General features: G+C 45.2%; 1 protein-coding gene across 3 annotated transcripts in view; it reads left to right on the forward strand.

The window, feature by feature from the left end:
- The window catches only part of NHERF2 (NHERF family PDZ scaffold protein 2), a 97,605-nt gene that overhangs the window by 80,860 nt on the left and 4,144 nt on the right, over positions 1 to 12,601 (forward strand). For 2 of the 3 annotated variants that reach the window (XM_065560274.1, XM_005288939.5), the window contains exons 3-6: positions 300 to 479; positions 6,045 to 6,198; positions 8,824 to 8,867; positions 9,730 to 9,792. In XM_065560274.1, coding sequence (XP_065416346.1) covers positions 300 to 479; positions 6,045 to 6,198; positions 8,824 to 8,867; positions 9,730 to 9,792 — 441 coding nt within the window. Of the gene's footprint in view, positions 1 to 299; positions 480 to 6,044; positions 6,199 to 8,005; positions 8,360 to 8,823; positions 8,868 to 9,729; positions 9,793 to 12,601 lie in introns of those variants that run through there. The other variant, XM_065560273.1, reaches the window with a different exon arrangement.

Consider the following 12,601-nt stretch of genomic DNA (forward strand, 5'->3'; position numbering starts at 1 on the left):
ACTCGTGTTTAGAGGTGGGGGTCCAAATTAATGGGTGTATTTTATTCGAGCAGTTTGTGATTCAGGAAATGCATTTTTCTTGCTTGTATCAGAATGGAGTTGGACAATTGGCTTTTAAAATAGACTCAATTCGAGGAAATACATATGTTAACGTGTCCCTGTGTAGCTGGGAGAGGAGGGGGTCGGTATCTCAGATCGGCCATTTCCGTGTTTGGTTTTGTTTCTAATTGTTGCATCTGCATTTTTTTTTTTTTTAAAGCAGCAAATATAACCCTGTGGCTTTTATTCTCTTTCACCAGGATGTCAATGGACCAACACAGGAGCTGCGTCCGCGTCTCTGTCACCTTAAGAAAGGCCCCAGTGGCTACGGGTTCAACCTCCACAGTGAAAAGTCCAGACCTGGGCAGTTCATCCGTTCGGTAGATCCCGATTCACCAGCCTCTAAAGCGGGCCTCCGACCCCAGGACAAGCTTGTCGAGGTACGGGCTTGACGGCTCCTGGCAGGCAGCCGGGCGGTGGGTCGGGGGCTCTGTCGTGGGACGGAAGGAGCGTTGCAGGGAGGGAATCCTTGTTCTCTCCCAAAGATGTTGGTCATCACCGAGATCCTCAAGGGCATTTGAGGGCCGAAGTCAGGCGCTTGAGCACCTTTGAGGTAGTGTTGGGTTGAGAGCGGTGAGCAGGGCTTGAGTGGACTCATTGGAGAGATTCCTGGGCTCCTGGTTTGTAAATGCCGCCTGCTGCACTTTGCAAAGAGGCAGGTTGGCAGGAAAGGAACTAATCCGCTTCCAATTTTTATGAACTGTAACCGCCATTAACCCACTGCCCTTCCTAGGGCTCCCACACAGGGATCTCGGAGCACAGGGCCTACATCAGTGAATTAATCCTCCAAGGCAGATCAGTGTTTCCCCCACTGTACAGATGGGGACCACAGAGAAGGTAAGTGGCTTGCCCAGCGTGTCACAGGGAGCCTGTAGTGAAGATGGGAACTGACCTTGGATTTCCCGAGACCTCATCCAGTGACTTACCCATAAGGCTGTCATTCCACTTCCTCTTCTGTGGTATGAAAACCCAGCAAACCTTCCCATGGCAGAGAAAGTGAAGGAGTCTCTCCGGGACAATGAATTACTCCTTTCAAGGGTCCAGCAGCAGCTGGCTGGCTGTTGGAGGTGCCGCTGCAGAGAATGGTTTTGCAATCCTACAGTGATGCTCCACTCTTTCAGCCAGTGCAGCTGTCTGGCTGCGCCGTATCCTTGGAGGGAATCCGTCTCGTTCCCCTGGATTAAGCTCTGCAGTTGATTAAATGCAGCCAGTCTTAATCACTGGTCTGAATTCTAAAGAACAGTGCTAATTGCCCTGGTTAGCTAGAGCCTTCTTCTGCCCACTGGTGAGGGGCGGAATGCTTTAAGTGGCCTTCAGAGAGCCAGCTACTGCACAGGGCTTTCTTCATCCAGCCTCTCTGCTTTTCTCAGCTGTGCCTTTTGGGCTCTGACCCGCTTTGGGATCTCCAAACTTGAGTGCTCCTTTACACAGAGATTGGGGATGAGCTGTAAAGTCCAGATCTGAACTTCCCTCGTTTGGGGGAAGTGTGTGTCTGGATCCAGGGATTTGGCTTGAGCCCACCCCTGCTTTCAATACATCCGGGGCCCAGTCATCAGCAGGAAATAAGCCCGATCTTTGGTAGCATTTGCCTGCCAGACTCCGGAGTAATGTGGAGCGAGGCTCAGGACATTTTCTGCTTCTTCTGCAATGTCATCTGCTGGGCTGCCGCATGATGCGCCTTTGATCCTTTTAGATAACATCTTACACAGCCTCTTTCATCCCCAGAAGACCCAATGCATTTTGCAGATGATGGACAGAATTCTCTCTGCTTTGCACTAAGGGTCTCTTGCAGGTTCCATGCAGTAGCTTCCACTGACCTGAGTGAAGTGGCATCAGCCAAATGTGGCTAGAGAAGCCATGCCGGAAATATAGGAGAATATGAGTAGCAATCGCTTTACCTGTCACTAAAATGTAGCCACCTCTGGAGTGGTGTATGGCAGCTGTTTAACAGCACACAACATTGCTACCACACCAGTTTAGGACAGGAAATGAAGCCTAATGTTTCCAGTTGAAACTGTAGTAACAAACTATGTAAATAGACTTTAAAACATGAAATTGTGGATTGTGGTGGGTTAGTACAAAAATCATCCTTTAAAGGAATTTGCTCTTCACTTAATTGTGAACAATAGAAATATTTAAAATGAAAGAACCACCTTCCCTTAGATGTAATTGCTATAATTTAATTCATGTAATTTTTACTACTCTATAAGAATGACCATCGAAAGCTCTGCATGCTCTTGACAATATTTTAAAATTACACTAATAAATAAACAGAGCTGTCCATTAACCCACGATCAAATTCTCCAGCAACAACTTACTTTGTTATTATTTAAAATTTATATCATGGTAGCACCTAGAGACCCTCCAAGTCGGGGCTCCACTGTGCTTGGTGCTGTACAAACCTATAGTAAATTCCAAAGAGGTAGTTTAAACCCTTCCCCCGGGATCCCACACTACCACTACTCAGCCCTAGCAACCGCCTTCCAGGCTAGGGCTCAAAGATGGGACTTGCAGCACACTCTGAAGGTTCGCAAACTCCGACTATTACTTACCAACAGTGGAAGTGAGTTCTAAAGGCCCAGCGGGGTGAGTGGGTAGGAGTGTGCATTGAGATACAGCAAAGCACTTTGCCTGGCTTTAACCCCATTAATAATCCCATCGACCTCAACGTGCCAACTGGCTTTGCTGACTCGGGGCCTGCCTGCAGTCTGTCTCCGTTAAAGGAATGTATTAATTGGTGCTGGGGGGCTCAGATTATCTTGATTTTTGGAGAGACAGCCATGCTGTAAATACCTCCTGAACACCAGTCCCTGGCTGCCGTGAACCCTGCCCTGACACCAGCTGTTCATCGAGGGCTGACCACACACTCTCCTGGCACCTGGATGTTTAATGCATATAGCCGTGTGTGTCTGGAGGGGGAGAACTAGCCGGGGGTGACACTTTGTGGCCCATCATTATGTCACTGTGTGGCATTTTATTAGTTATTTATCTGTCCCTGGCACAGTCCCCGACGCGCACAAAGAGGCAAGAGGTGACCCGGAGCCTCCGGAAACCTGATCCATGCACCGGCTCTTTGGGCTTAAATAAATATTTGATGCTAAACAGCTCCCCTGTGCTGAGGAGTTTTACTGGCGAGCCAGGGATTGTGGGTAAGGAGCTGCCCCTGCCTGGTAAGGCAGAGCCTGCAGGGAGCTGGGTTTCAAACCTCACCTCCACATCAGCCTCCCCGCTCCATGGGACTCTATGAGCTGGCCCAGATGTTTGTTTAATCGGGGGTGAGCACCAGGCAGGAACTGATGTGAACTGAAAAGTCTCGCCAAAGTCTCACAGGGGTAAGAAAGCCAAGAGCTCCCTGATCAGAGCCTCGGGCGATCCAAGATGCTCCCATTCCCAGCCTTAGCCGCCCTTAGGCCCACATGCCCAGCCGTGTCCTGAGACCTGAATTCACAGCAGGGAAAGCTTCCACAGCAAGAGTTATGAGGGAGAAGGTAGCCCCCGTTGCTAGGATATGGAGAGGAGGCGAGAGCCTAGGTGCGTGTTGGCCTTGGATATGTTGGTTGCAGCTATGGCTGGCCCTGCTACCAGTGGGCCAGGACACGGACATCCACCTCTCTGAGCCAAACCCTCCCAAATGTAGGGGGAAGCTTGAGCTTCCCGGTCGGCCCCTATCTCTAGTTTTGTGGAACTAACTAGCCCCTGTTGTTTTCTAGGTGTTTCTCTCTCTCTCCCCAGCCCCTAGGTGGGGTCTTCACCCATTTGCCTGACAGGGTGCCCTCATGATGTGATGCTAAACGGCTAAATGCACCAAGACTTTGGGTGTCCATGTGGCAATATAACTGGGCCTTTGGGGGAAGACAAGTTTTACCCAGCCATATATATCATGACCTGTCTAGTCTGGTATCCTGATTCTTGCAGTCGCCAATACTTGAATGTTTAGGGTAAGGTGAAACCCCACTCAAAGGTACTTAGCCTCTCAGAAGTGAATCTGGAGTTAGATCTTACTCAGGTCTCCTTGGTTCCACTCAAGGCTCTGCTACTGACTTGGTGTATAATGCTGGGCAAGTCACTTTGCAACTCTTTGCTTCAGTTTCCTATCGATAGCTGGGGGAAGATAATACTGACCTGCCTAGGGGGAGGGGGCGGGAGAAGACAAAATTTGTTAATATTTGTAAAGTGCTTTGAAATCCTTGTATGAAAGGCACTGCAGGAGAGTAAACTGGAGTGCTGTGATGGTGTGGGGCTGGAAAAGTGATTCAGTGGGTCAGGAAGGAATCAGCTAATGCCCTGAAACATGACAATTGAGTTATCCTGTCATACATGCGTGATAAAGATATAACTGATTATAAAATTATCCAGGCCTTTTAATAGAAACATAGTTACAGTAGCTAACGACCTTTCTGCAGCGAACAATATCTCCGAGCGCTTTAGCTCCTTCAAAACTCATTGTGATGTAGTAGCTGGAGGTCTTTAGAGGGCGGGATAATTTCATTACCAATTGTCTTTGTAGTTCGCATTTACAGTGAGATGATCGACTGTATCTATTGTGCCACTATTAAGACTAAATCAACACATCTGTTTTGAAATCTATTGCGCCTTCTTTTTAAGATGCAAAGCGCAAACCGATGAGGAATTGGCGGTTTGAGTTTTTGTAACCGCATGAAAAGAATGCGATTAAACCATTAGTGCTCAAAATGGTTCATTGAGCGGAACCAACGGAGGCGTCTGTGCCTACAAGCGATGAGTGGCACGGGAACATCAGGATCTCTTCGCTCAGGACGCAGAGTGCACTCACTCAACAGCAGGAATAATGGTTCGCAGTTACAATTGTTCCTCCCGTGTTGCATGGAATAATGAAGAGAATAAATCTCAGTCCTTTACAGGCACCAATTAGCATCCAACAAAGGACAGCAATTAATCACTGCATCCAGTATTAGGAGAGAGATGCACCACTCTGTTTAGCCAAAGCAGACGTGGGAGCAAATAGGCAATCCTTTCCCCCAGTGTGAGGGTTTTGTCACATTTTTTAAAGATGGCCACATGGCATTGGCTCATGAGTGGAGACCCGCAGTAAAGACCTGACTGCTGCTTTCCCAGCTGTGGAGACCTGGTCTTGTGGACAGAAAGGACCAACCAGTGGCTTGGACTGGGAAGGGGAAGATACTAGTGGGATCAGTTGGGCTGTGGTGTATAGTCTCCCGGGGAAAGTAATATTGGGGGCTTAGGCCCTTTAGAACTGCACTAGGCAAACCATGGGGGAGTATGCTGGAGAATGGTCCCTCGAAAGCGCTCGGCTGGTGGGAGACTTGAGTTCAGTATCAGAGACACCTGCTCCCATGACGAGTGGAACATGCACATTCAGGACATGGGTAAAAGGCAAAGGTTACTTGGGAGTTGATGGGACCTAAGGGAAGATGCTCTTCCAGGGACCTTTTGGTGGCCATCCGAATGAAAGTTCACCAAGCTATTCTCTGGGTACAGTCCTATCTAAGCTGCCTGTGCGTTCAAGGCAAAACCTAGGACGAGCTTGGTAGGACATGGTGGCTAGCATGAAAGAAAGAAGAGCCTTTTAGCCCTTGTGTCCCCCTATCTTCAAACCCAGAAGCAGAGGGGAGCCAATTGGGGGTTTGAGGGCCAAGAACTGGAGAACCAGCATAACTCCTGGGGGGAAAAATTACCTTTGAGGCTATTAATTTAGCTGGGAAAATGCACGTGTGGAGTCATTCCAGCTGGAGAGGTGAGGTTCCTGATGTGGCCCTGTGGAGCACCAAGCATTTTACGAAGAGATGCTCACCTTTTGCACTGAGGCAGGTACACAACCTAAAAGCTGCTCCCCAGCAGTGCTTAGGAGATAAACCTCTAAAGTTGCTGGCGCCCTAGGGATGGTGCTTTTTGCGTCGGTGTGTGACCTGCCCAGAAGCACTCACGCCCCCGTTGTCCCTTTGCAGGTGAACGGGATAAATGTGGAAGGCATGAAACACTCCGAGGTTGTGTCAAACATCAAGGCCAAGGAGAACGAAGCCAAGCTCCTAGTGGTGGATCCCGAAACGGATGAATACTTCAAGAAACTGGGGATAATCCCCACGGAGGAGCACATCAAAGGTGAGATCCTCCTTACTCCCCGCAGGTGACTGTATCCTGCTCTCCACTGTTATGAGCTTGGGGTCGGACTTTCAAAAGTGATTTAGAACTACTGGTCCCAGTGACTTCCTCTGTCAGTCTAGATGCTTAGGTAGCCCCTTTTGCTAGTTACCTGAGTGTCTATGAGGTTTTTATAAATAGAAATAACAATATTTTCCAGGCAATCCAAACATTTATATATTTTTAAACAATTCATAATTAACCTGTGGAACTCCCTGCCACAAGATCGTGTTGAGACAAACTTAGGTAGGATTCAGAAGAGAATCAGACATTGATATGAATAATAGGCATGTCATGTATAACTAGCTAAGGTAAATGTTTCTAAGAGACCTCAATCCTCATACTTCAGGACATCAGCTGAACACTAACTGCCTGAGGTTCGGAAGAAACTTCCTCTAATAACAGATTATTATTACACAATTGTCCAGGCATTTCTTTCAGTTTCCTCTGAAGCATCTGGCATTGTCAGAAGCAGGCTATCAGACCAGGTGACCCATTGATCTGATCCAATGATGACAGTATCTAAGTCCCAAAGACAACATGTCCCATATATGAGGGAGGGGCAAGGAAGTCTGGAAAGGGACTCAGAGCGGCGCCTGCAAGTTATTCCATTGTTGTCCTGGGGTGTATTTTCTCTTATTTAATATGTTTGGATTTGGACACCAGAGGAAAACACTTAAAGATCCTTTAACTTCTCATAGCCTTTCGAAAGCATGAGCATGTATGCATATGTACAGCCACACAGAGCAAGTGTCATGTGTATGTGAAGGAAGACATTTCACAGGACAGCAATAGCTCTGATAAGTAGTGCAATAAATATTATCCTTGCTGTTGAGAACTGGCAGAGAAAGCTGCCTATCTACTATTTGACCTGTGGCGCTGCAGACTCCCATGCTGGGAGAGATCTCTGCATTCCACCAAACACATATTTCCCTCCTTGCTGGCTGTGTGAATGGGGAGCTCTGTTTTTCAACACAGCTGTTTCTTATCTAAACTGAATTCTAGCTCAGGCAATCACTTTGCTCTTTCAAGTATTCAGTGGAGAGAGCTGTCCAAAAAACCAGGTCAAACAATTCTAAGATCCACCCGTGGGGAAAGTGGTGTCAGATGCTCAGAATTCAAAATTGGAACAAACAGGAGATGATGCGAGAGAGACGCTGCTGTTGGCACAAATGATAATGAAGCCCTTGTTCTCCGCCTGAGGAGATGTAGCCAGTGTTACTGCGATACGCATCATGTTCAGTTGCCTCTTCAAGCAGCGTATCCTGGCATCAAAACTCTGACTGCAGCACTGGAGTGTATGTTGTCACCTTTTCTTTGCAGATTTCATGATCACTAGGAATCGGGCCCGTACAGCTGCTAATAAAGAGACAGATTGAGTTTAAAGACACCCAACAATGCAATTTGGGTTTTTGTACCACCCTAGATCTCAAAGTAGGATTTTTGTTTGAAATCACACTGGTTTTCACTGGGAGTCACTGACTGCTACTCATGCAGACTTTGCAGGGCTCTTGTTTTTGGCTGAGTCCAGAAAGGCTTGTAGATCTTTAGAACAGTCCTGAAATACTTTCGGCATTGGCATGAGGTCACGACAGACATGGTGATGCAGCTCATTGGTATTAGAAGTGGCAACTTTGGATTTATTGCCCCGAATTTACCCCTGGCCCATTGGCATTGAGCACTGTTAGCTCCTGCTTGACTAGATTGTGTGTTATACAATGAAGTGCGTGCGCCTAATTATTAATATTTATTATTTGTATTATGACAGCCTCCAGAAGTCTCTACTGGGACCACAGCCTTGTTGGGCTGCGTGCTGCACAACCACACACACAACACAGTCCTTGCCCAAGAAACGTACAGCCCACACAGACGGATTACCTATTTAATACTGGCTGTTCTGTGATTGGCACATCTGTACTGTCCTTCGTTGCTAACAGGGATGTGAAATTGTTGATTGGCAGCTCATCCAAGTTGTTGTCCTTTGTTAATAGTGCAGGATAATTGGAGGGCAGTGAAAGATGTTGCAAAAATGCAAAATGACTCCAAAAACAGATTTACCCCCCCGCCACACACACATTTTATTGTGAAATTGACAAGGTGACAATTGCAGCAAAGAATATTGCTTGGGTATGTGAGTATTCTGAGACAAGGAGGGTCTGTTGTGTTGTTTTTGTTTGTTTGTTTGTTTGTTTTAATTAGAAATGGCTATCTGTTGTATTTGATTCAGAAAAGAAGCTACTTCATCCCCAAATGATCCATGAAATGACTTTTTTTTTGGTGGGGGGTGAAATCAAATGAAACGGGGGGGGGGAATTAAAAACAAGCTGGGTCACAGAAGAGAAACCCAAGGGAATTAATAGGTTTTTGTAGGGGTTCATAAACCGCCTGGGTTCAGTCTGACTATGACTCCAGGAGAATATACATGCCTCACTTCATGTGGCCTGCAAAGAGTGCTCCACTCCATTAACCCTGGAAACGGGAAAGTCATGTGAGTTCCCAGGATGGGTACGCTAGAGGAAGCTCTGTCTGACACCTCAGTCTCCAGTTAAATGTATTTACCAGGGCTTTACTTTTCTTGGTCTATAGGTGGAGTGCCTCAGCCTATTACTAACGGGTCTGCACAAACCCAGGTGAGTGTCTGTCATTGGCGTCCTATTCTTATTAATCAAATAGACTCTGATTGATGGAAAAAGCATAGCAGTGATCTAGCTATTTTGAGAGGCAAATCTGTCCAAGGAGCAATGTCAACATCCCAATTCACCTTGTTTTGGGACGACATGTGACCTTGTAATCAGAGTGGGGAACTGGAGTCAGGACTCTCACCCCAGCTTTACCTCTGACTCCCCTTGTGATCTGGAGCAAGGTGACTCTGCCTTAGTTAGCCCAGCTATGAAGTGCGGATGACCACTACCTCAGAGAGGGTTTGGAGGCTTATTTAGCTTACTTAACATATACTGAATTTGATTACTTCCCTCTATAGTTTTTAATTCAAGGCTGGCTTCAAAACAATGCTGGTTTCTCTGCTACCTAGTTTCCTGCTCCTGCAATGTGCATGGAACAGGAGTAGTTGCTAAATGAGAGTGGAGACACAGGGCCAAACTCTGCTCTGGGGAAGTGGGTGGAGCTCCATTGACTCCGATGAATTGTAACTGGACCCTGCCGCCACCAGGTCTGCACTGGAGGAGAGCATCTGTGTAATTTGCTAGTAAACACTTGCGGTTTTTTGTCACTTGAATTTACAGTTTCCCCCCCCCCTTCAGTCTTTGTTTTGCAGCCAGCCACGTGTTTGGAAAAAAACCCACAGTATTCTTCACCTGGCAGAATTGGCTCTGATCTGATCTCATAAGGCTGTAAACTCCACACAGCATTTTTCATCTCACTTTATATATAAAAAATATGCACACACACACACACACACACACACACACACACACACACACACACACACACACACGTATATAATGTACATGTTAACATTTCCATTTTCAACAGCTGAACGGAGGATCCATGTCTTCATCCCATAGTGATCTTCAAAGTCCTGAGAAGGAATCAGAGGTAAAAATACATTTTTACAATTTTTTATTTTTTCATATTATATAAACATGCATATTAAATACCCTTTCGAAACAAGATTTCTTCTTCACTTCCTGCCCTAAACTAGCATGTAGTGTTCTTGTGAGCTGTTAAACAGCTTCCAGGTTCCAACCCAGAGATGGCTGCATTTCTATAATGGGTGAGCAATCTCTCTAGTTTCTGAAGTAGCTCTAGGATCCCATGGGATGAAAAGAGTTGCGGAAATTCAATATGATGTTATTGCAAAAAATGTTAATGCAGGGAAAATAATCAACTGAAAACTAGCAAATGAAAAAACCCCAAGCCCATGACTAAAACATGTATTTATGTTTGGGGGGGGAGAAACTAAATATTTCTAAACCATGATATTCCCTATGACTTGTTCTTGCTTTAAGATGTGCAGAAGCTGAAATGTGCAGGGTTTGATTAAATGGAGTTTAAAAGGACTATTGAGAGGCTCAAATTACTTGGATTGCTTCTGTCTCCACGTGCTGGAGTCCAAACTGTGCATTCTTTCCACTCTTTGTCAGGGGTGCAGGAAAGCTTCCTGGTTTCATGTGGCCTCTGCCAGAAGCAGCAGATGTCCCAGATTAATACAGACAACAAGTTTTGCAAGGATTCTGATGCACCGTTGTGCTGCTTAGTTGTTTACTTAGTTAGGCCCCCATCCTGTACAGACTTAACTTTGTGTACTGTGAAGTCAATAGACTAGGCATGGTGTGTAAAGTTAAGTGTGAGGGCTTTACTACACTGTATTATTTGGACTTCTCAGCCTGTTTATTCCAGTAAAGGACACAGAGAAAACAGCAGTTTTAGGAAGCACAATGCAGAACCAAGACGTTCTATAACTAAATGTCACCAGTCGCGCTTTATACTCAATTATTTAGCACCCAAAAGGAAAATAAATGAGTTAGAGGGAAACTTGGGTCTAAAACAAGGGACAGGTGAGAGGTAGAGTAATAACTGAGGGAGACCGTTGGTAACCTCATTAAAAGGGTTCACTGGTACCGTTGCATTAGCCTGGTATAAGGTTTAAGCTAACGGTATACATTCAGCTAATTTTAGGCCTCAAATATAATCACATTAAAAATAGTTGCATGGAAAGATTTCACAATATCTAACAGGACTAAACCCTGTTTCGTGAATTAAAAAATTGAATACAAATTTCAGGATTTTTTTTTTTTTTAAATTAAACAGTTCTCTGCCTATTGAAAAGCTAGACTTTGTAGCATTCTGCTAGTGCCTGAGAATCAGAATAGGAAACTGAAATTGACCACTCTTTCATTAATCAAGTTGAATGAAAGATTAAAAGCAAACACATGGCTTCAAAGGGAGAAAAGAGTAGATTTATAACACTTCTCATTTTACTAATTTAGCATGTGGTTAGTAAAAGAAGTAAGTGATTTCTAAACTTTTGAGTTGAGTGTCCTTTAACTTTCATTCTTGTCATGCCTTGGAATTGTTCACTAAAAATAAAGAAATGCATTGGCCAAAAGCCCTGATTTTGAAAAGTGACTTGGTCTGGGTGTCTCTGATTTTTGTGCCCAACTAGAAATATCTTCACGAGCCCCAAATTCCAGAAAATACTGAGCACCCACCTTCTGAAATCAGGTCCCTTTAAGGTGTCATAAATTGCATGTCTAAAAATGTAGGCACCCAAAATAAATCAGTTTTTTAAAAATCATGAACAAAGTGTTCTAACGTGAGTGCCTAAAGGCAGGCATCTGAATTCATAGTTAGGCGCTTAATAAAAGTGACCTGATTTTCAGGGACTGAAGTAGTGGAAGAATTGGTGATCTGTATCCCTGAAATCTGGCCATTTTCATTCAGGTGCCTAACTCAGACACCTCCATTTGAAAAAAGTGGCCATTGCCATTTGGGGGTAAACGTTTGACGTGTCGGTTGGAGTTTCAGCTGCATGGTGTCAGTGGGAGTGGTGCAGACAAATGGCTCTAAAAACTTCCCTTAAACTTGAAGGGTGTGTTTCTCCATTTTACTGCACCAGGTGAAATCCCTTCCAGCAGGGCAAAGTGAGTACAAAATTTTATTAGAAAATGTTGACAAATAGATGATACAGAGTGTTGAAACTTCAGTTATTAGTCATCGGGGGTAACATACAGAGTATGGGGGGATGTTAATATTTTGATACTGGATAGCACATAACACAAACAGTCGGCAATATCCCCAATGGGGGGATATAAGGTGGATGAATGAAGGTACAGTCAGCAAGCAGTGAGGGTACATCACTCATACAGGAATTACAGGCAAGCATAGGTATAGATAAGCGGGCCGGGTAATGAGGATAAGATGACCCTCATATGGTGGAGTTCGGTTCGGTGGGTTCAGGGGAGAAGGTCCAACAGAGCTACTATTCAGATCAGGTGGCACTTGGCACTTTTTCCTGATGTAAATGACGGCACAAGGCAATGAAGAATCAGGCCTTTAGCCTCGTTTTCCATCTAAGAGCTTCGTGCTTTTATGACCGTGCTGAAAATGCAAATGTCTTGCATTTGAGCATCATTTTGTAGCTCTTTCCTGAATGCTGGTTCTCTCACAAAAACCTACACCATGCAAATGCGGTTACTGAAGCAGTCCGCTTTAAATTAAGCTCCATATACAGCCCGTCTATTATACGAACGTTCTAACTAAAGATGTCGTAGCAGAAAAGAGGCTTCCTTGTGCTCCGAAGCTCTGCCACAGCAAGTTAATGGACTTTGAGTCCCAATTAAATAATCTTTGTGCTTAGCATGAAGATGGAAGTGCAGTAATGCAATTTAAGGCCTGCAGTAAA

This window comes from Chrysemys picta, chromosome 10 (assembly GCF_011386835.1).
Source record: "Chrysemys picta bellii isolate R12L10 chromosome 10, ASM1138683v2, whole genome shotgun sequence".
Classification (NCBI taxonomy): Eukaryota; Metazoa; Chordata; order Testudines; family Emydidae; genus Chrysemys; species Chrysemys picta.